General features: G+C 39.2%; 1 protein-coding gene across 3 annotated transcripts in view; it reads left to right on the forward strand.

Annotated features, from left to right (window-relative positions):
• Nucleotides 1-24,793, forward strand: part of SSPN (sarcospan) — a 116,516-nt gene that overhangs the window by 87,276 nt on the left and 4,447 nt on the right. For all 3 annotated transcript variants that reach the window (XM_063639198.1, XM_055280327.2, XM_055280325.2), the window contains exon 2: nucleotides 17,272-17,358. In XM_063639198.1, coding sequence (XP_063495268.1) covers nucleotides 17,302-17,358 — 57 coding nt within the window. In that variant the 5' untranslated portion in view covers nucleotides 17,272-17,301. The remainder of the gene's footprint in view (nucleotides 1-17,271; nucleotides 17,359-24,793) is intronic.

The following is a 24,793-nucleotide window of genomic DNA, read 5'->3' on the forward strand; positions in this document are numbered from 1 at the left end:
GACGAGGGAGAGAATTTTAGCTTTATTACTAGGTGGGGGGGAAAAAAAACACTTCCTTGGCTGGCTTCCTTCTAAAGTATCAGGTGTGGCATGCATATCAGGCCATTAGCCTGATCTCACAGGCTTAGCCCCATCTCACATTTAGCTATGCCAGGAAAGCTATGAAGGAGGCAAGGGCAACAGCATTTCAGTCCTCATCAATTCTGTTGGAAGGTGGAGGTGCTCTTCTCTTAGGCAGAAACTTACAGGAGGACTGCGCCTACCTCGGGAAGACAGTGGGGCACCCAAGGCAGTGAAGAGGGCAAACTCGGACTCCCTAAGGCAAATCATAAATCAGAAGGGATTTCTTCATGACTGCATACGGAATTCTGTGTACAGAATTTGAATCTTTTAGTTTATGAGTTACACGTTCAGTAAGTTTATGTACTTCTCCCAGGCTCTTTGCTAGTCAGGTTCTGAAACAGAAGGACCAAACCCACACAGGTTGGTTTCGTCTCATAATCTTTCCATGAACAAGTAATTTGAGAAGCCTCTTAAAGGGCTTTGGTGTGCATTAAGGGCTCGAGACCAACTAGGAATTTTTAAATGCACATAGGGTGACCGTAACTATTGTGTTATAGAACCCTCAAGAAAGAATTCTTCTTCAGTCACCAAATCGTGTGCGTCACAAATTTTTCCACCTCAAGACCTCCCTGAAGCTTTGCTCCCCTTCTCTCTGTCCTCACACACACATCACAAAAAGCTCAGTGTCTGGCTAACCCGTGTTGCCATGGGAGGCGAGGGGGAAACGTAGGAGAGGCTGCAGGCTGCTTGGGGACACTGACCTCCTCATGTTGAAAAGGACAAAACACTTTCAAAGGAGAAGTAATATTAGAATATATATTACTTGATGTTCCCTTATACTGTTTTTCATAAAGTACTCTCAATTAGAAAAGCCACTTGATAATATTTTTAAAGGTTGAACAAGATGGTTCTCTCATTTACACTCCCATTCCAATGTTACATAATTCAATTTATACTGATTTACTGTATAATTTCTATGCACTGTGCTATTTAATATGTTTATATTTATTGTACTATTCAACATATATGAACCCAGGAGTTTGATGTAGAATTATCTCTGCAGTCATTTCTAGAATGGGACCTAATTTGAGAACTGACTGAATTATGGCTAAGTAATGAAATCCAGCCCATGACTATACCACTGGAGTGGGCTCAATCCACATCAGCCAGATTCCTTTCCCTCTTCTGAGGGCTTGAAAAATCCCCAAGTGAAACAAATAAACTATAGGTTGTTTATTTCTTCCCACAAATACTGTTTGTAACAATTCTGCCCCTCCTGTTGATTCATGAGAAAGGCTGGAACACAATCTTTGATTCTCTTACATTCTTTGGAAATTGATTATTTTGCAAGAATAAGTATTTATAGAACTTGGCGATTAGTTTCTGGTAAGTCATCACAAGAGTTAGTCAGGAGTAGAAGCCTATAAAAGGGTGCTTACTGGTGAAACAGAACCGTCTCACACCCTAGCCACTCTCCCTCTGTATTTTCATATACCAGGTATGGTGCCCCCAGGAGCTTAGTCTCTGGGTGAGGAAACACAGGTACAACTAACTGCAATTTAGTTTTAAAAACAAAATGCCAAGGTGGTGCCTTAAACAATGTACCGTGCTAGCACAGAGAAGAACATGATGAACCCTCAGGGTAAGATCAGAAAAAGTAAGGAGAGGGGGTCTGAAATTTGAGGAATGGCTCCAGCTTTGGAGTAAGGGTAGAATTCTGGCTCTACTAATGTAGAATCATTTTCCAAAAAATATTTGGTAATGATTTTTAAGTTTTCATTTCTGTGTGAATTTGAACAAATGTCAGTAATTCTGTGCAATTCTGTGATTTTTAAGATTATAAACATTTCAATTGCATAATAACATAGAAAATAATAAAATGCCCACTTATCCATTCCTAGCTTTGCTAAATTTTAGTATTTTGTAATAATTGCTTTTTTATTATTTTTTAAGAAAGAATACATTGCATTGAAGTTTCCCGTGTTTCATTTCTTAATCAAATTCCCCTACCCCTCCCATCTTCCCCAGAGATATGTACTATCCTGAATTTGGTATTTTTTATGCATAAGCCTGTTTTCATATTTGAAAATATGTATATATCCATAACCAACATGTCATATTTTAATTTTTATACAGATGGTATCATATCATTTCTGCTCAATATCGTTTTTGAGATTTATTTATAATAGTACACAGATACTATTCATTCATGTTTGCTATACTGAATTTCACTGTTAGAAATGTACAACAATGGCCAGGTACAGTGGCTCACACCTGTAATCCCAGCACTTTGGGAGGCCAAGGCAGGAGGATTGCTTGAGTCTAGGAGTTCAAGCCTGGGCAACATGGCAAAACCCTGTCTCTACAACAAATACTTTTTGTAGAGAAATTAGCTGGGTGTGGTGGCATGTGCCTGTTTTTCCAGCTACTCAGGAGGCTGAAGTGGGAGGATCATTTGAACCTGGGAGGTTGAGACAGTGGTGAGCCATGATCACACCACCGCACTTCAGCCTGGGCAACAGAGCAAGACCCTGTCCCAAAAAAAATGTGGTGGTGGTGGGGGGGGATATATAACAGTTAATTCATTCATTCTCCTGTTGAAGAAAATTTGTTTTCAAAAATGATTTTTTATTTTGCATTTACAGTGTTACAGCGGATATTCTTGTCTATGACTCCCTGTGCACATAAAGTCTTGTTAAGGCATATTCCTAGAAGTCAAATTGTTGGATCATAAGATATAGGCATCGTCAAATTACTAGATATTGCCAAGTCACTACCACAAATCCAAATTGGACTAACTTACACCTCACCTCCACCAATGGTAAATCAGAGTTCTTTACCTATCTTGTGTGCAATGGTATCTTGTGTTAATTTGCATTTTGGGGTTGCTACTGGAGTTGAACATATTTTGTGTTGATTGGCCATTTTATTTTGTTTTCTATCATTTATTCAAAAAATATTTTCTATGGGTTGTTCGTTTCTTATTTATTTATAGGATTTGTTACATTTGTTACTTAATCTTTGTGGTTTTAGGTACTACAAATATCTTTTTCTGGTTGGTATCATGTCTTTTATTTATGGTATTTTTGTTATGAAAAAAGATTTAATCTTCATATATTTGTACTTATCAGTTCTTTTTGTATGGATTTGATTTAGTTTAAAGAAATTTTTCCCTACTCCAAGGCCATAAAAATATTTTTCTATACCATTTTCTAAAAATGTTAAAGGTTTGCTTTTGGGTATTCATATCTTTATTATAAGTGGTTTCTTTTTGCAATGATGTGAAGGGTCTATGTATTTTTTTCTCACATGGATTGATAATTGTTTTAGCACCATTTAATAAGTAATCAGTCCTTTTCACAGTGATCTGTTACATCCATTTATCATCTGTCAAGTTTCCATATTAGATTTGCTTTGTGATTTTCCTTAGTTCTATTGTTTGGCTATCACTACGCCAATACCGTTGTCTATATTAAAATAATGCTATAATGCATCTTGTTATAAAGATGATAGGATAAGCAGCCCACCCCCAACCCACCCTCCTTCATTTTATTCTTCTTCAGAATTTTCTTGGTGAATCTTAGCCATTTTCTCTTGCGTACACACTTCGGAATAGGCTTTTCAAGTTCCAAGAAAAATACTTTTGGTAATTTCCTGGGATTTGTACTTTCTATACATGACCAAAGATGATCTCACCATTTATTTGAGTCTTCTCTAATGTCTTTTATCTGGTCTTTTGATTATTGAGTTCGTTTTAATTGCTTTGTGCTCAGTTCATGTGTTTTTCATATCAATTATTTGATATTTGATTACTTATTTTGTGACCAATCTTTATAAACAGTTCATGAATGCTTGGGAAAAATGTGGATTCTCTCATTTTGGTGATTAGGGTTCTATACTCAATTTTAAAATTAAGCTTGTTAGTCATGTTTCTTCAGCTTCTACATCATTACTGGGTTTTTCTGCTTAATCTAAAGGTTACTGAGAGATGTGAGTTAAATGTCCTAAAATTATGTGGTTCTGTTTATTTCTCCTTATAGTTCTGCCCATTTTCATTTAATATTTTTAGTCCACTTAATAGCTACATACAAGTTAATGATGATAAAACATTCCTCTGGTCCTAAGTTGACAGCTATTTTCTCTTAGTTTTTTTGAAAATATTATCCTATTATCACTGGACTTCAGTTATTGCTGCTAAGACATCTGCCAAAAGTCTAATTGTTGTCCCTTTAGAGGAAACATGCCCCTTCTGGTTGCTTTACAGATTTTCTCTTTGTCTTTAGTGTTCTACAGTTTGCTACAATATGTCTAAAAGTGGATTCTGCTTTTGTTAATCCTACTAGGGACTGGCTATGTTTCCTGAATCTAAAATTTTTGGGTTTTTCGTGAATTCTGAAAAAATTTGAGCCTTTTTTTCCTTGATATTGTTTCTCCCTTGTCTTTAATCCCTTTGCCTGGAATTGCTGTCAGATGTATATTTAGAATCTTCTTATTCTCCCTCCATATTTCTTATCCTGTCTAGTATGTTTCATCTCTCTTTATCTCTCTGTGCTGTATCTTGGGTTATTTTCTCAGATCTTCTGGTTCACTTTTCCCTTCTTCATTTAGGTTTAATCTGCCTTTTACCTGTCCATTGAGTTTTTACTGCCAGCAATTTTAATTTTTCATTTCTAGAACTCACTGATGTTGTTACTGATGTTATTTTCATATATCCCTGGTGCTTTAAAAATTGTTCTGTTCTTTATGTTTTCAGTTCCTTCCTTCATGTCTTTGTTTTGAATGTACTTTTTATAGGCTCTGCTCATTGCTTCCATTATTTGGAATTCTTATAGCTCTGATTCTTAGATCGTGTGTGTGTGTGTGTGTGTGTACATGCATGTAAGAGCTAGCCTTCACTAATAATTAATTCAAGTGTTTGCTAATTTTGGTTTGTGAGTTCATCTTCCAAGAGGCTTTATGTGTGATAACTTGGTATAGCCTATTTGAGAGTACAACCCTTCCAGATGGGTTTGTCTTGCCGTATGTCCCAGTGATGTTACAGGCCTAGAAACACTTTGTTTCCTTAACTTACTTACTATGAAAAATTTCAAGCGCACATAAGAGTAGATACAATTGTATAATGAACCTCTATATTCTCATCACCGAGCCTTGATAACTATCAACTCATGCTCAATCTCGTCTTATTTGTATGCTCCTATATTTCCTCCACACCCACACACTACACACACTACACAGTGGATTATTTTGCACTAAATCCCAGACTTTTTATCATTTTCTTTATAAATATTTTGCTAAGTAAGTCAAAAGATGAAGACTAAAAAATAATCGATATACTAATAATGCAACTAACAAGTTAATTTCTTAATAGAATCAAACCACTGTTCAAATATCCATGATTAGCTCATTAATAGTTCCTCCTAGGTTTGTCAAAATCAGGATCACAATAAGATCTATACACTGCAGTTGATTCGTATATTTCTAACATTTCCTTTACTCAAAAATTTACCCTTTGTCTCTCCTTTCTATTCTCTCTCTCTCTGTGTGTGTCTCTCTCTCTCTTTCTGTCTCTCTCCCCCTTACAATTTATTTGTTGAAATAGCCAGGTTTTGGTTTATTTTTTCAGGATCACTTTCATGTTACTTTCTCATCTTAATAGGTTCCAGGACTAGGAAAGTAGTAGAAAAACCTCAAACTGCCCCCCTGCATCTGTTGAGACAAACAATTTTCTTGATGACTTCCACTGCTAGTGGGCTAATTGTTTTCTTATCTTATAAGGGATGCTACGTTTTACCCAGAATTTTACAGTGTTTTATAGGGAGAGAGTTTCCCATAATTTAGTCCTCAATATTATGCAGAAATGAAACCTTTTGATGCTTTTTAGAAATTTATATTGGATCAACTTGCAAGTTTCTTATCCTCTCTGAGCTGCAAGTTTCTATAAAATAGAGTAATATTTTTTACTTTATTGCATTGTTTGGGGGAAAATGAGCTAATGTATAAAAAGTAAGTAATACAAAAAAGATACACTTTGTGGGTAGTGGGAATAGCTGAGCAGGATTTGACGAATAAATGAGTGAATTCAAGATGGTTGAAAGAGTAGTACCATTACACTGGATAGATAAGGAAAGAAAAGCACATTTTAGGTCAAAGGCACAATTCATGTCCTATGACTGTTCAGCCCAGTTTTCATCCATAACCAACTTTATTGCTTCACAATTCTGTTGGTTGTGCTTATTTTGTCTTTTGAGGACATAACTGCAAGAATTCCCAGCAGTTCCTATCAAATATGAATCTTAACCCACATACACAAATTTGTGTTATAATATGAAAATGAGACCCAAACCAAAGTGATTCTACTTGAAGATCTCCATGGTAAGTCATACACTGGGATAGTTGTCAGATTTCTCTTCTTGGTTTTCTGTAAATTGATGAAACACTCAGCCTTGGGTTCAGTGGTTTAAAATGATGAGCTATTTGCAATTGTTTCAAGCAAGGTTTTTGAATTGTAGTCACTTTGTGCTGGCACATGTCTTACAGATCTTCCTAGCTTTCCAGCCTCACTTTGGCAGGAACATCAAAGAAAGCACACTATATCCATAAGATTTGGGGGATTCACACTCCTCTCATCCAGCTGCTGGTCACAAGTTCCAACTCATTTTTATCAGTTCCATTGGGTGGTTTTCTAATATCCTATAAAGCAACAGGAGATACGAGTGAACATCTGCAAAGCACAGTGTGTGCTGAGAAACAGGGCAGTCACTTAACAAGCACATTTTTCTTCCTACTCTTTCTGTGCTTGGACAACAGATCTGGCTAAACTACACAGCAATGCAAATTACAATGTAACTTTGGTGAGAAAAATTATATAAAATTCTAGTTATCAAGTAGTTTCAAACAATGACAAAACCTACCACTTTGAATTAGAAAGCATATATCTAGCCACACAAAGCACTTCGGCTTGGCAAGTAAGTATTCCATACTTCTTTACCAACCAATCAGAACTTTTATCACAACATACCAGTGAATTCACTCTCATTTCTGGCAACTGCATGAGCAAAACTTTCTTAAGAAAATTGCCCATAAATTCTTAGATATTTTGTTTGTACAATGTGTTTTCCAAAGAGATCTAAATTTAACAAAGTTGTAGGTGAGGAAGCCCTCCTTTTGCATTGTAATTTAATTAATTAGCATTTATTTTTGTTTAGTTTGAATGTCTTTGCATACTCATATGAAAATACATACATTTACAATAATTCAGATGTAGACCTGTCAGATATCAACTCCTCCGGTAGAATGACAGTTAAAATAATAAAGGGGTGGGTGTTAAACATGAGCTAAACTTAGGTGTGATTGAGCAAGTGCCTTTTCTCTTTAGATCCTGAAAGGAAATACTTTTCTGTGAGAGAATTTCTTGTCTAGAATTGACTTTTCACTGAGAAATTTTGACCTGGATTTCTACCATCTTCTTTCAAAAATAATCTCGTATGTCATCTTTGCAAAGTCAGTATTACAAATTGTTTCCCCCAACTCCCTGGAAAGATGTGGAAATGACCAGATGAGGCTCTGTGTCGAAACCCAAACCCCTCGTGGGCAGGCAGTACTTAGTTCTTCCACAAATAGGATTTCTACACTAGAGCTTTTCATCGGCAACTTTTACTCTAATGAAAAAAATAAAAGTAAAATCAGTGAAGCTCTGGGGTTGGCGATACCTAAGACAAATGAAAAGGCATTGAAAACCTTCCAGATATATCATAGGCCAAATAAAGTAGTCATTCGCAAAGCTTCCTAGACATAAAAAGTTGTTGCTAGCTACGGTTTTGTTCACAGTGAAAAAGAAGCTTCTATTTTGAGCTTGGTTAGATAAAATGAAGAAAAAACATTTTTTTTCAAGGTTATAATTAGTGCTCTGAGTTTTAATGCTGGTCCACTAATGTTAGTGTTTGGAGACAGATTGTTACAATGCTCCTCTCCTCTTGGTGGTCAGTTCTGCCGTAAACTCTTCGCTTTATATTTGCGCCCCATTACTTCTGGAATTCGCCATGAATATCTGCGCACTAAGTTTGGCTGAAACAATTGTGTTTTTTAAAAAAGTAATATTAACTTGAGGATCTCATATGGCCAGAAAAATAGTTTTAATCGAACAGCATTTTTTTTCAGAAATTAAATGATTGTCATTGTAAAACCACAGTAGTGTAATCAGAGAAACATGTAGCTGGGCATGGGACATAGTTCCTAAGATTGGCATTTCCTGGGTAGTAGATTATATACAGGTTTGTAGCAGAAATAAAAAGAGGCAGGAAAAGAAGTTTTATAACTCTTAGGTATTTGCAAACTATGTCGACATTGTTGGAAAGATTTTTGAAAAGGGGTCCTTGCTATGAAAGCAAAATATCATCCTGGAGATGATGAAACCGAGGCTCCAAGGGTTAACTTCGTCAGTGAGCTAGAAAGTGGTGGAGGTGGGTTTTGAAACATTTCACTAGACCCAGAGCTAACATGCATGCACCACCTTGTTCTCTGTCTTTAGGTATGTAGCCCATTTTGCCGTAATACTTCACAGTTCCCTTTCGTTGTCCTTTCTCGGGGGCATTCATATGTTGTCTATGAAACCTGTGAATTCTTAGATACTTATAGTGGATGCATGTTGTTGAAATAACAGAGCCAGCAAGGCTCTCAAACATCTACTTTTTTTTAAAGGGTTGCTGGGCATTACCAATTCATTTTTTAAGGGAGAACATATCACTTTAAGGATTTATTATTTGTATTTTACTAATCATTGTATGTCATGTTTGTTGGGAAAAGAAGCTATGATGATAATTGCTACATTCTCCATAGCTCCTCTCAACAGCTGACAGGTTATCTATCTACTTATTTATTTGTTTATAGTCTGCCTCTCCACTTTAGCCCCATCAAGGCAGGGATTTTTCTCTCTTCTTTTCACTGTGGTATCTCCAAGCCTCAAAGAGTACCTAGCGCATGGTAGTTACACAATGAATATTTGTTAAAGGAGCAGAATGAGATGATTTCTAAGATGTGACTGAGTGCTTATATTTACATCTGTTATTCATTTTCAGCTTGAATTTGAGCACAGTTTGAGTTCCTGTGAGATGGGGAAAAACACCTACTACAATTCCAGGCATGTTATTTATGATATTTAAAAGCCAATTATTAACTATCATTTTCTCCATCTTGTATGTGATAAGACTGAGTCTCAATGACTAAGTCATAGTCTCCCAGCCTGCATGGTCATTTGGACCTCAAAGACTTTCTTTTTCACACTGCCTTAGGACTGGTGCTTCAGCAATTCAGGAGAGGAGCAGATGGTAGAATGTTCTTCAGATCTCTGCAGTTCTTGCTTATAGTGCTGTCAGGATTCCTTCAGGCAGGTGGCTGTACCATGCAGTGGCTAAGAGCCAGGCTCTGCACTCTGACAGCACAGCCATCGATTCTGTGATATACAGTATATTTGCTGTGTGACCATGACACTATTGTCTCCATTTTATAGATAGGGAAACTGAGGCTAAAAATAATTAAACAGCTTTGTCCAAGATCATTTAGCTAGCAAAGTAATTGAGTCAAGATGCAAACTTTAATGCCCATGTTCTTACCACTATGTAACCCTGTCTCCTTAATTATGTTTATAGTTCTATACTTGATTTTACAGAACCAAATAAGCAGTTATCATTTATTGAATGAACTGTTACTTGATGTTTCATGCTTTGCGCCATTTTCACCTTTCTCGCTTTATCCAATTAGGGAAAGAGTACATTTTGTGTTCCTTTATCTTGCTTTTACCTAAAAATATAATGAAAAAGAATTAATAATAACAAATGTAGGAAGGGGATATCATTCATAATTCTACCATATTTAAGCCCTATGTGATTAACACCAACAATTTTGCCTTTAAAAAAATAACACATTGGGGGAAGCTGATTCAACGCTTCTTACATTATAAAATGGATGAGGGATTTTGATAAGTGATCAGCAAGGTGGAGGTTGTATAAGCTGCTGTCAGCTGCTCATATTCACATCAGGCATGGACTGGTCAAATGACATTACCCATGGCAATACATTGTCCTGTGCCTCAGTTCCTCTGGGGATTAAACTATGATTTTCTAAAGGGCAAAGACCATATCTTCTTCTTTATACTCCTAGTCCCTACCACAGTAAAGGTTGAGCTAAATTCTGTTGGAGAGTGATACCTAGATTAGGGTGGCCATTGATAGCTAGATCTCAAAGATTATGCTGTAACCATTCTTCCTCTATTCCCACAAATCAGGATATAAGTACTATGATTTCTTCTTGGCACTCTCCTCTGTATCTTTATACAGATTCTGTAGGCTGATTGTAGGGATTCCAAGCAATTAGTAATGAGTAATGTGCCAAACTTAGATACAAACCAATCTCACTTGTTAATCAGATACTTCTGTCAAAAGAGGGACCCAGAAAAGGCAGAAATGGGGTGGAGGTGCAGGAGCATGCTGGAGAATTTCTGATGGACTTGTGACAGCTGATTGCATGCATCTCTTCGCAACTTTGCTCGGTGACTTCGTGTTGGTTATCTTGAAATCAGCCACGGTAGAAGTAGTCACACCATGGAAATTAGCAAATGCTACAAATAGCCCTTCTCTAACTGGTTGCTAGACATTTACCATCACACCACTGGAGAGGTGGTGCAATTTTAGAGGTGATTGTTTTGCTTTGGGTTGGAGTGGCTGATGCCCTTTAACAATAGCAGAATGCCACATCACACTCAATGATTTAGAGATGTTCCTCAGACCACCAGTCAGATACATTGAGGAAACAGGCTCTGCAATGAGGTCATATTTAAATAGCAATGAAGACATGGGGATTTCTCCCCCAGTTTGAAGGACTCCTATGATAGCAGAGACTAAATTTCTTTATGGGGAAACAAATGGAGCCAACACCTTTATAACACAATAGTAATACAAACAATTCAGGGGCAATGAATGTATATCTAGCCTTTTACATTTCTGAAAAATCAGTTTTCTCTCTCTTGAAAAATGCATTCTTGAGATGATTAAATGCAAGAATGCATGTCAAGTGTTCAGCACTGGGCTTAACACTCTGTAAATACTCATAAATGGTATACTATTATTAGTAGTATATTATTGTTTATAATAAATGACTCTCTATAGGAAATTCTACTAGTCAGTGTGTCACTCTGGACTTCTAACCATTTCGATAAACCCCACACCAGACATCAGCATTTAGAACACTGGGCTTATAGCTTAGCCTAGTGGTTCTCAAAAGGGTTGTCCCAGCACCGGCAGCATTAGCATTTCCTGGGAATTTGTTAGAAATGCGAATTCTCAGTCCTCACCCCAGACCTACTGGATCAAAAATTCTGAGGATGAGACCAATATTTACCCACCTTTTCAAGTGATTCTGAACCACTCTTAGGCTTTGTCTTACCGTAAGGCAGTGGCAATGAGAATCCAGTAAAAACGTTTAAGTCATGCTAAAATATTCTCTCCAGTCTTTCTGAAATCTTGATTGGATAAGCAGCCTTTAATAGATCCGTGTGAAATGTTCTGTTGCATGTCATTTAATTTTCTGGTCTATTATGTGTTAACAATCCTCCTAAGACTATCCTCAATTAACAGACTGTAATATATTTATCATTTGTTGAAAATCACTTCTGATACTTTACCTTAATGTATATTAAATAGATGACAATCCATAGAAATTCTCTTAAGAAATATCTGGAGAAACATTTACAGTTCTGCTACTTCTCTTGTTGATCAATTGATTTTGTAAACATGAGAAGAGAGTTCGTCTTGTTACTATATTGATTGGATTAAAGCACTTTAAATACAAAGGTGAAAGTTGATTAACTTACAGAAATAGAGTCCTATTGCAGGTACATGATGAAATGGGGGTAAGGAAGGAGAAGGAAAACATTGAAAGGCATTTGACAGGGGAAGGTTGTATTCCCCAGACAACCCTGTCAAGCAGCTCTGTTGACAACAAAAAGAAGAAAACAAATAAATTGGAGGTTGTGTGAATGTCACAAGACCAGAATATAAATACATATGACATGGAGAGAGTAAATACCAATAATTCTCATTCTCACAAAATGTTTTAGGATGATACCTTCCAGCTATGATAAGATCAAAAGGAAAATAAAAGAATAAGCAGGTAAATCTCCGAGACACTGGTCCAGTATCTACCTTTTATTCATAATACAAACCCTCAAAAGACACCACTGCAGGTATAATAGGCCAAATAATGAAGACAAAGACAATGTGTGACAAGACTCAGGACTCACACATCCACAAAAATGGATTTAACATTCAGAGACCATTTCAACCCTGCCTAACTTTCTAGCTCACGAGAGAGAATGCAGACTTCACTCTGCATGGACAAATAAATATCTTCAGGCAGAATGTGGAATTTAGGACTTCAGTTTTCTCTTCACGCTAAACCAACTGTAGAAACACACATCCAAAAATAAGCTAAAGTGATGATTACTGTCTTTTTTCCATTAAAAATCACTTTAAGCTTTTCTTACCAACTTAATTATTTACACTCACATTGACTAAATCTTAACAAGCTCTTAAATGCTAGTTGCCCTGTTGCCTCTCAGCACTAGCCTTCCCAGTGCCATGCATGTGCCATTTGGCTTCGTGCTCTGTGACACCGCCATCTGGGTGTCTGGTCCAACAAGTGCCTTCTCGAAAACCTTACATAACTGCCTTTTTCCTGTGCCATGGGCTTCACCTCACCATATCTAATGGGAGCTGTGGCCTGGACTCTAGGAATGTCGTTCCAGATAGGCCTGACGGGTCTCACTGCCCATTAACATGAGCTCCTGCTTCCTTGCTGGGAAGCCAGAATGCCGTGTCTTCCTGGCACGTCCACGTCCTGCCAGCTCAGGAAACAAAACCTTTAGTCTAGCATGAGAAATCTGGTTTTCTCTCCATGGCCAGAAAACCTTCAGTTTTCAGTATCAGTAAAGCCTACCCTTCTAAAACATGCTTAAACTGAACGTCAATAAACTCTTTGATAAAGAAGTCTTGTTACAACATGCAAAGCTGTAGGCAAAAAAAAAAAAAATGAAAGTCCCCTCTCACCTTAGAACATATCAAGCCCTATCAGAAGGCCAAGAAATGGCCGGGCGTGGTGGCTCACGCTTGTAATCCCAGCACTTTGGGAGGCCGAGGCGGGCGGATCACGAGGTCAGGAGATCGAGACCACGGTGAAACCCCGTCTCTACTAAAAATACAAAAAATTAGCCGGGCGTGGTGGCGGGTGCCTGTAGTCCCAGCTACTCGGAGAGGCTGAGGCAGGAGAATGGCGTGAACCCGGGAGGCGGAGCTTGCAGTGAGCCGAGATTGTGCCACTGCACTCCAGCCTGGGCGACAGAGCAAGACTCCGTCTCAAAAAAAAAAAAAAAAAAAAAATATACCCGAGATGCTTTCAGCTCAAAAAATTCAAAGATTCTTCATAACTGGGTCACTAACTAACATAACTGGGCCCTTTTCTGTTTTCAGACTCTCTCTGGATGGGCCACTGTTTCCTATGGTGTCAATTGCTTCACGTATGGTGATGACTAACAAATCCTTGTCTCCAACCCGGGCCTCGTTCCTGAGCTCTAAGCTCATATGGTTGTGCTTTGTGTCCACGTGGGATCATCATTCCCCACTCCCATTCTGCCCCTCCTTTTCTATCTTATCTCATTAAATGTCCACACCACCCACCTGGCAGCACCTTCCTGACCTCTCCCTCTCCTCAGCTCTTACATCTTTACCTTAATCAGTCTTTAGGGCCTATGGATTCAGTTTTTTTACTGTCACTCAAATACACCCACTCCCTATCCCTACCTCTACCTGAGCTCAGACACTCATCATTTCTCAGGTGACGAATGTCCTCTAGGTGGTCTTCTCTTCCTAAGAATTGCCCCCATCCAATCCATTCTTCATAGCCAGAAGGACCATTCTAAAAGGCAAAGTCAGCCATGCCCTTCTGCTGCTGAAAATGTCCTAGTTGAAATCAAAGTTCTTTGTGATCTACTTCCTGCCCATTGCTGCAAACACATCTTTTGCCTTTTATTTTTTTTCTCTGCACTGGACCTAGAGGAATCTTCAAATGTTTACTCTGCCTTTCTTCATGCCTTTGCACGTACTATTACTCTCTCTGCACAGAATACCTTTCTCACACTCTCCTTTTAGCCACTTTCTGCATATCCTCAAAACTCATCTTTCTCCAGGAAGTTTCCATCAGGGTAGTTATTCCTTCTGGGTGTTCCTATAGCAGATGTAGTCCTAGTACTTTTACAATATTCCAACTCATTATCCTCTCTTTTCCCACTGGACTGGGAGATCCTTAGATGCTGGATAGTCCTTGGTGTAAGGGCCTGTTTTGCCATCTCTCGTTTCCCAGGATCATACAATAACACAGGGCCTGCTTATTGTATGTCCTCCATAAAATTCTGTGAATTGACTAAGTCGAATGCTCTAGAGTGAGGTCATGTGTTCCTATGCAACTTCTTTCTGGAAGCCAGGGTAAATGAAGGCTACAAAGAAATAGCTACTGCTGAAATCAGAAATTCTGTTCAAGTAGACGCACTGAATCAGATTTTTAAGATGCTCGTTAGGCCTTATTACTGGAATGTGTCTCTTATGGAGACAAAGAGGAAAGTCTTGGCAATTGCCAACTTCAGCTGGTAGTCTCTAGCAAAGAAGGCAGTTATGTGTGAGAGCCTGACCCTGTGTACCTACAGACAGAAACTCACAGGCGTGTGCCTAGGGATACAAGCAGGATTACAAACCTCAATCTGGTGTGTCACCAATAAACAAAAAGTAGGTCTTCCTTTGATTGTTTCAAGTTTTGTAAATTCTTAATGGGAGAATAAATAGTAAACCCGTACAGTTCTTATCAAACTTATCTTTCAATTTAGTATTTTTTACAAATGAACTTTACAAAAAAGCTTCATCCTGACTTGAAAATGCCACATTAGGGGCTACCTGAATAACTTCAGTATCTTTACTTTTGTATGTGCCGATCTTCTGCTGAAAAGCTGCCCCCCTGGGTCCTGTCTGTTTTCTTTTCTCTCCAGATCTCTCCAGTCCATGCCATGCTCACATGTTTTAATGCTGTGTCTCTCCACTGCAAATATTCTATCCTGCTATTAAACCAGGCAGCCATTTTCCATTCAATGATGGAAAACCCTGGAAACAGTCTATAGTAAGAGAAGGCTTGGCTTTTGACTTCATGGTCCAGTAGAAATCTGAACAACCTACAACTTGGCAATGGATGAGGGCATAGGCAGCTTATTGACTGTGTAACCGAAGGGAGAAGAGGATAGAAGTTTTACCTGAAAATGCCATGTTGGCTTTGCAAACAGTTTCTCCACCCTAACAGGGACCGCCTATGGTTTGAAGCTGGCCCTGGGGTAGGAACTATGAGTGTGTGCAAACCAGTTGTTTAATGACTTGCTAGGTGACTCTCAGCCACTCTTTCAACTTCTGTCTCTAGGATAATTGTGCTTATCAGGAAATGCAGTTCTGTTGCTTGTATTTTCTATTTTGAAAGTGTGGAACTTTATCAATGTTTTAAGCTTTCCAAAATTGAATGTGAATAGACATACGTTGATTAGAAACTCTAAATCCTAGTTCTAAAAAGTCTAGTTCATGAAAAAGAAAATGCGGTTTAAATAACAGATTGAGTATGTTTTCCCTCAAAGCTGCTGTTTCTCTGGCCAGCCTTCTTTCAGCAGGCACGTCCACCATCTTTTTGTCACTGATGCACCAAAGCTTGGAGGTCACTTCCGGTTTCTCCCTCTCCAGGTCCTCCCATCAGTTATGCAACAGCCAAGATGTATAGATTCAGCTTTTACTATGCCTGTCCTCCCCATCTCTTTCTCTGAATTTGCATGCTACTCTCTGAGCTCTGGTTCACCTGATAAATTGATCTTGCTCCGATTAGCAAAATAATACCCTGATGTTCTGACTGCCGACCCACTCAACATCACTGCTAATTTTCTTGAAATGTGTCTCTCAAATCATGTCATTCCCTGCTCAGAAATTTTCAAGGTAGTGCCGCTACTTACTAAATCCATCCAGTATCCCCAGATTTTCATCCTACCCTTTCTGCTCTATATGTTTTTTGTTTTTTTGAGACGCAGTTTCGCTCTTGTTGCCCAGACTGGAGTGCAATGGCACAATCTCAGCTCACTGCAACCTCCGCCTCCCAGATTCAAGCGATTCTCCTGCCTCAGCCTCCCAAGTACCTGGGATTACAGGTGTGCACCACCACGCCTGGCTAATTTTTGTATTTTCAGTAAAGATGGGGTTTCACCATGTTGGCCAGGCTGGTCTCAAACTCCTGACCTCAGGTGATCCACCCGCCTCGGCCTCCCGAAGTGTTGGGATGACAGGCATGAGGCACCGCACCCAGCCTATATGTCGTTATTTTAGACTATGGGTGTGCATTTGCTGTTCTTTCAACACATTCTTTGTGCAGCCCTTTCTCTGTGCTATTGCTTATGGTGCTGCTTTATCCCAAGCTACCTGATTTGAGTATTGGTTCCAAAGAAAAGGCTTTGTGCCTTTTCTTTCTTGCTTACAATATAAGGATCATAATATCACATACCTTATAGGATTTTGTAGCAATTATAGGAGGGAATACAATATAAAGCAATTATAGGAGGAATACAATATAAAGCCCTTAGAAGAGCCCCAGCGTGTAGTAAATATTCAGCTAATGTTAGTAATCATGTTTCATTTCTTTCAAGGACCATTTCAAATCCATGTTGTAATGGAAGCCTTTTATATCGCCCAACTCAATGTAATTTCTTCCTCTTTTTGTACTTCTTTAAATAATATTTAACATGTAGTGTCCTGCCTTAGAATATGGTGTGCATTTATTTTGGCTTTCACCGGTTTGTAAACTGATGAACACTGAGTAAACTTTATTCATCGTCATATACTCTGAAGGATCTTGTATAGCACCTGGCATATCAAAAGAACTTAGTAAATGCTGGCTAAGTGGAAATCAGTTGATTTTTACTAATTTTAAAGTGGTTTTCCACCAGTTGAAAGAAAAACACAGTACATAAAGATAAGTAAATGAAATGGACAGCTTTATAACATGGATGTGACTGGAGGAAGACGCTGAGACTGATGTCATTTGAATGCACAGCGTACCCTGATAACATCCTTTCTTCTGTGTTCTCCCTTGCAGGTCTGCTTAGTGGCCTATCTTGGCTTGTTTATGCTGTGTGTCTCATATCAGGTTGACGAACGGACATGTATTCAATTTTCTATGAAAGTAAGTTGTGATTGTTCTTTCTCTTTTATCATCACATAGAAAGAAACCCAAGTACAAAATAAAGGAGTGCCTTCTTAAGGGGTTGCATATCTGATTAGTCTAGAAATTGCATTTTTAGGCAGGCCAAAAAATGTTTTAAGAGGGCATTGATCCAGACCTCAAAGGTAATGCTGATTTTTTTTTTTTTAAGTCTTAATTTCCATGAACTGGGTTGGCCTGGAGGATATGAAGTCTGTCCTTCAGTGCCCTTAAAAGGAATATGAAAATTCATCAGCTCAACAAAACACTTGGCCAGAAAAAAGGTATCTCTTTCAGTGCCCACTTCCATATCTCGGGGGTTATTTGGGATATTTTAATAATGAAGCAGTCTAAGTGTATTTCCTCTTGTAGGTGGGATCACTGAGACAGAAAAAGTACATTGGGTGCATCCAAATGCTCTGTGCCAAGACTCTCAGGGCAAAGTGGGGGACGGGCGATGGGATATGCGTGGTTTGGCAAGCGTGTGTGTCTTTCATTTGTGTGTATCTTTTTTCTGTTAGGGACAGTGCATTTGGCTGGAGCCAGTTCAAGTACACAGCATTTTCACTGCACAACAGAATCTACTCCAAAGGGAAGCAAAGACACTCCCTTTCAGAGTATGAGGACATAGACATATAGAACTTAGCAATCAGAGCTAGTAGAAAGCAAATTCCTTCATTTTCTCTCAACTACTGTAGCAAAGAATACAAAGCTTTCTTAAATATATATTTTTTTAAATTTGGTCCACTAACATTGTTTTTTCTTCTACAAGAAAACGTATAAAAACTGGATTTTTTTTTGTTCACTACAACTAGAAAACATCAGACATAAAAGTAAGTGAATGACATTATTTGGAAGTTACTAAGGTGAAAAAAAATAAGGTGTGTTGGAAGATTCCAGTATAATTGAAGCTGGTGACATAGAAAAGCAATGGGATGATATCTTTTAAAATCATGCTATAAAAAGTAATTAATAGAATACAAAAGTTTACATTATAATAACTAATTTTAAAAAGCTGGTTACACAAAATGTATGATATTCATCCTACAGAAAAAATAAAAGCTCTTAATGAGCATAGAAAATACAATTATCTATGAGTGGTGGGATTTTATTTGCATTTTGCAGTTTTTCTGTAATTTTGAAATGTTCTCCAATAGTTATAACTTTTCTAAGTAAAAAATTAATAGATACTACTTTTTTAAATGATGAAGTTAGAATTTTGGTGGATATGCCTTCATTTGGAAATTATACTTTTCTGTCTGAGGACTTTCCTTGAAAGAAGGCCAGATAGAGTAGACATCAGTCTATGTTTACTATTTTTTTGTAGAGGTCTGACTACACAGCAAGGCTTGGTGATTAAAAAAAAAAGAAGAAGCCAGAAAGCTTAGTAAGAAATGGCCTTTTAAATTACAAGAACTTCATCCAGTAGCTGAAGAACACCCCAAACTAGGTTTTCATTAGTGTATGTGAAATACCCTCATTTTCCCCCCAGATGATCCCAGAAAACAGCAGAGGCAAAAGCATCAGCTTTAAGAGAGGCCCCAATGCCATCTCAACATCTGCACCTTAGTTAAAATACGGAGTAAGGGGAAAAAAAATAGAAAAAAAAAGTCACTGCCAATGTCAGCCAGGTTGAAGATTCCCCACTAGGAAGATCTCATTAGCTACCTCTTTTTTCCACCCGTGACAGGCATTGGCAAATACTGAGGCACTTTTCTCTTCTCCTGAACGTGACCTTTCTTGATGCTTGCTGCTAGCTCTCTAAGGTTGCATGCTACATTATCTTCAGGTTGAAAGTGAGCTTCAGCCCATCTCCAGGTTTTCCAATGACACAACAGGGGACAGCTGACTTCCCTTATGCTTCTCACACTACTGAGGGGGCGGAGGCATAACATGCATCTTCATAGGGCGTTTCTCATCAGCATAGCCGCATTTTGGTGCCCCCATCTCTGGACCTTGACCTAAGCTTTGTTAGAGGATTTATTTCCAACTGTTGAATGCCCAGATAGCCAGGAGAAGCAAACGGGCCATGATGACAGTCTCACTGTAGTCTGCACGTGTGCACACACACGCACCCTCCCTTTCTCTTAGAGACAATAGCCACGGGCTCTTTTTTTTTTTTTTTTTTTCTCAAGCTGCGACGGCCCTCTGGGGGTTCGGGGATTGGGGGTGGGGTCCGTTCGCAGGCCCTCGATGCCACCAGCGCGTTCCTTTTTCCTCCCTGGGCTTTGCCTCTCTGCCTCTGGGCTTGGCTGGGCATCGGCTGCAGGTCGCCCTTCCTGCCTTTGCTAGTGGCCTGACTGACTTTCTCAGGGCTCCCCTGGAGGTTCGGAAACGTGTCGGGGGCATGTGCCTGCGGAAACATTCCGGGGCACGTTCCCTCCTGCCCACATCCAGGAGGCCCCTGGGCTGCTGCGGCAGCCTCCTCCCGAGCAGCGCGCTGCAGAGGGGCCCTTCCCGTTCAGGCCGCCGGGGAAGGTAATTAAATTGGAGCAGAAACACCCTCCTCCCGAGGTCACCGAACGTGAAAGCTGCAGGCCGGGTACCAATTAAAGGCAGCGAGCGAGCGGAGACGCGCCCGGGCGCTGCTGTTACATAAGCGCCCGGGGCCACCGCGCCTCCGCCCGCTGCGCAGCGCAGCTCGGGGCTGATAGGCTGACACCCCCAAGACAGATGCCTCCCGCGCCGGGCTTTTATCAAGATATTTTTGCTCTGATTCTCAAGGTCATCGTAAACACTCTTCCTTATAGTTTATTCGTGCCATGTAGGTAAAACAAGCCACTTGATTTTAAATTACAGATTCTAACCCACAAGCTTGTTGCTGTCAGATGAGTTAAAGGCCATGAAGGAAAAATGCCACAGCGCTGCAGATGCAGCCCGCAGGCTTTAGGGGGGATCGAGTATATATTTATGTCTTAAAATGGATAAGAAACTTGATTCCGTGGCTTCCTCTAGTTTACTTGGCCTGATGCTTTCCCGAGTGGGAGAAGCCGAGTCATTAATGTGTGAGATAGATATGCACGATGTAAATTTATTCATACTCAGAAAAGCTAAGGGGCGTGGTTTTTATGTTCTCCTTGGGTTCTGGCATAAATGGTTTAATTAAAATTGAGCAACCACTGTGTTTGTGTAAATGTTTACATCCTTCCTACAAGCCAAGAATGCATTCTTACTCCCACATGACAAAATAAGACAAAAGCAGTCGAATTAATATCCTCAGTCCTGAGAACTGGCAGCTCTTTCCATCCCTACTAATTTGCTTATTATTTCACAAATACTTAAATAGTGCTCCTGTATACCAGACGCTGTTCTAAGCTCTTTACAGACATCAACTGTTTTGATCCTTGTAATTATCCTGTGAAGTAGGTGCTATTATGATCATCATGCCAGGTTTACAGATGAAGAAGTACAGGTGCACAGGGATTGATGAATTTGCCCAAGGACCATGGCTAGTGAGGGGAGAACCTGACTCCCTGGTTCATGCTGTTAATCATCAGCCAGTACTGCTGCACACTTGTTAAATGGTCTTGGGCACATCTTTTAATCTCTGAGCCAAAAAGTCATCTTTTAAAAATAGACAAAATTCCCATTTTCAGCAAATGGATTTTTGTGACTATCATGAATGTGTAAAATCTTTTTCAACTATTTGAATTATTTGCAGATTGAGAATGAGGGATTATTGTCATTGCTTCAAGATATTGCCCCAACAAATGTTACAGAAAATTGCTAAGGAGCTGGGTGCGGTGGCTCATGCCTGTAATCTCAGCACTTTGGGAGGCTGAGTCAGGAGCATCACTTGAGGTCAGGAGTTCAAGACCAGCCTGGGCAAAATGGTGAAACCCTGTCTCTACCAAAAAAATACAAAAATTAGCTGGGTGTGGTGGCACACACCTGTAGTCCCAGTTACTCAGGAGGCTGAGGCATGAGAATCGCTTGAACCCAGGAGGCAGAAGTTGCAGTGAGCTGAGATCAAGCCACTGCACTCTGTCTCAAAAAAAAAAAAAAAAGAAAAGAAATTGCTATTTAAGGATGTATGTATGTTAGAGGTAGGAAGGTTATCACAAGCCCCCCGCCCCCAACTTCCATCCATTGTTTGTTGGTGATAAAACAGGTAGAGAAAACTCCATTTGGGGCCATTCTACTAAGCAGATGACTACCAGGTGGGAAATGATCACTAAACTGGGCCTTCCCTGGTTAAAGTCATAGATATACCTTGTTCCCAGAGCAAACTGTTTCCAGTTCTCTGCTGGCTGTACTGGGAACACAGCTACAATGGGTACACACACACACACACACACAGAACATGGTCAAGACAGTTTAATTTGGCTCTTGGCACCAAGAGTTTGAAGTCAGTAATCAAGCCTGAATATTTCAGAACAACTGAGAATTGTTCAGATATTCTGCCCCATTGGTTCTACAAAATAAATCCATATTTTTAGGCTAAAAACTCCAATTTTTGCATAAAATGCAGTCACTGAAAATACTGAGGGCCAGACGAAGTGGTTCACGGCTCTAATCTCAATACTTTGGGAGGCTGAGGTGGGAGGATCCCTTGAGGCTTGGAGTTTGAGACCAGCCTGGGCAACATAGCAAGACTCCATCTCTTAAAAAAAAAAAAAAAAGTTTTATGACGGTACCACTTTGTATATATCTGGTTCCCTTCCTCCAAGGAACACTAATATTGAGTATAATTATTGTTATGTCCCTGAGATATAAGATATTTCTATAAACTGTTTCACAGATGAAGATATTTAGGTTACATCTGACAATCCTTTAAATGATTTGAAGAGGAAAAATAATGTGTGTTTAAGATCTCTTTGATGAAAAGATCTAAAGAATCCATGATACTAATTAAGATGTATTAAGAAAAAAAATGGCTTTAACTAATTCTACTCTCTTCCAGTGACCTTAGATATACAGTCAAGCTGTATGTAATCCCTGATGGATTCCCTTACAGGCAAACCAGACATAAGCTTAGGGCACCAGCAACCAGTATGTACACCCACACCCACACATACATGCACACATACCACTCAAGAAAGAGAAAAAGTAAAAATGTAAATACAGCATTCCAAATTTAAGACTTGAAAACACTTGAAATCATCACTGTGTGGAACACACTCATTTGGAGGACTTTTGTACACATATTTTATAGTATCACATATATGTTTTAATTTTGAATTATATATAAGGGAAGGTGGGGGCAGGGCATTATCTTCTCAGAGCTACTTTCATCTGAACCTGGAAATGACTGGAACTAATATTACTTTGTGAAGTGTCCATTCACCAGAATTGTTCTCTGTAGAGAGCAACTTTTGACTGTGGTAATATAATTCTTGCACTATCCTAAGCCAAAAGAACAAAGCTGGAGGCATCACGCTACCTGACTTCAAACTATACTACAAGGCTACAGTAACCAAAACAGCATGGTACTGGTACCACAACAGAGACATAGATCAATGGAACAGAACAGAGCCCTCAGAAATAATGCTGCATATCTACAACTATCTGATCTTTGACAAACCTGACAAAAACAAGAAATGGGGAAAGGATTCCCTATTTAATAAATGGTGCTGGGGAAACTGGCTAGCCATATGTAGAAAGCTGAAACTGGATCCCTTCCTTACACCTTATACAAAAATTAATTCAAGATGGATTAAAGACTTACATGTTAGACCTAAAACCATAAAAACCCTAGAAGAAAACCTAGGCAATACCATTCAGGACATAGGCATGGGCAAGGACTTCATGTTTAAAACACTAAAAGCAATGGCAACAAAAGCCAAAATTGACAAATGGGATCTAAATAAACTAAAGAGCTTCTGCACAGCAAAAGAAACTACCATCAGAGTGAACAGGCAACTTACAAAATGGGAGAAAATTTTCGCAACCTACTCATCTGACAAAGGGCTAATATCCGAATCTACAATGAACTCAAACAAATTTACAAGAAAAAACAACCCCATCAAAAAGTGGGTGAAGGACATGAACAGACACTTCTCAAAAGAAGACATTTATGCAGCCGAAAAACACATGCAAAAATGCTCATCATCACTGGCCATCAGAGAAATGCAAATGAAAACCACAATGAGATACCATCTCACACCAGTTAGAATGGCCATCATTAAAAAGTCAGGAAACAACAGGTGCTGGAGAGGATGTGGAGAAATAGGAACACTTTTACACTGTTGGTGGGACTGTAAACTAGTTCAACCATTGTGGAAGTCAGTGTGGCAATTCCTCAGGGATCTAGAACTAGAAATACCATCTGACCCAGCCATCCCATTACTGGGTATATACCCAAAGGACTATAAATCATGCTGCTATAAAGACACATGCACACGTATGTTTATTGTGGCACTATTCAGAATAGCAAAGACTTGGAACCAACCCAAATGTCCAACAACGATAGACTGGATTAAGAAAATGTGGCACATGTACACCATGGAATACTATGCAGCCATAAAAAATGATGAGTTCATGTCCTTTGTAGGGACATGGATGAAACTGGAAACCATCATTCTCAGTAAACTATCGCAAGGACAAAAAAACAAACACTGCATGTTCTCACTCATAGGTGGGAATTGAATAATGAGAACTCATGGACACAGGAAGGGGAACATCACACTCTGGGCACTGTTGTGGGGTGGGGGGAGGGGGGAGGGACAGCATTAGGAGATATACCTAATGCTAAATGACGAGTTAATGGGTGCAGCAAACCAACATGGCACATGGATACATATGTAACAAACCTGCACATTGTGCACATGTACCCTAAAACCTAAAGTATAATAATAAAAATAAAATAAAAATAATAATTCTTGCACTAAGAACTATGTATACTAGTCTCAAAAGCTGGGGACTCTGAGCCTTACCTAGAGTCTCAGCAGGTGGACCATTAAGATTAACTTTTCTAGTAGGTGAGTTCAATCACAAAAACATTTCTTGTTCCATAGATTTTATTGTGGCCATGTCAGTGAACACCCACAAGTTTTGCTCAGAATATTTTAGGTGTAAGCTAAATCCCTAAATGGTTCAGAGTTCCCACGCCCTTTAGCAGCAGAGCGAGAACTTTAACCAGATTTTTCAATCCCAAAGCTAACCTGGAGGCCAACAGTGTTCAAAACCTTGGTGACTGAGGAACCATTTAGAGTTTTTTCATGCTCTTTGTTGGGCTTGGGGTAAGTTTCACAGGCGATGAAGCTGACATTGAGTCACTTGACTTCTGGAGCCATAATTAATTTATTTTCTCCCAGCAACCTCTTACTGGGGATACTCATGTTTATGGATACAGTTTGGTCATCACTACATTGAACATAGTCTTTTAAAAAATTAACCTATGCTATTAGTTGACCCGTCATTGCTAATTTTGGCCCACACAGTGTTTGCATTACAGAAACCTGTTCTTTACTTCCTA

This window comes from Symphalangus syndactylus, chromosome 5 (assembly GCF_028878055.3).
Source record: "Symphalangus syndactylus isolate Jambi chromosome 5, NHGRI_mSymSyn1-v2.1_pri, whole genome shotgun sequence".
Taxonomy (NCBI): domain Eukaryota; kingdom Metazoa; phylum Chordata; class Mammalia; order Primates; family Hylobatidae; genus Symphalangus; species Symphalangus syndactylus.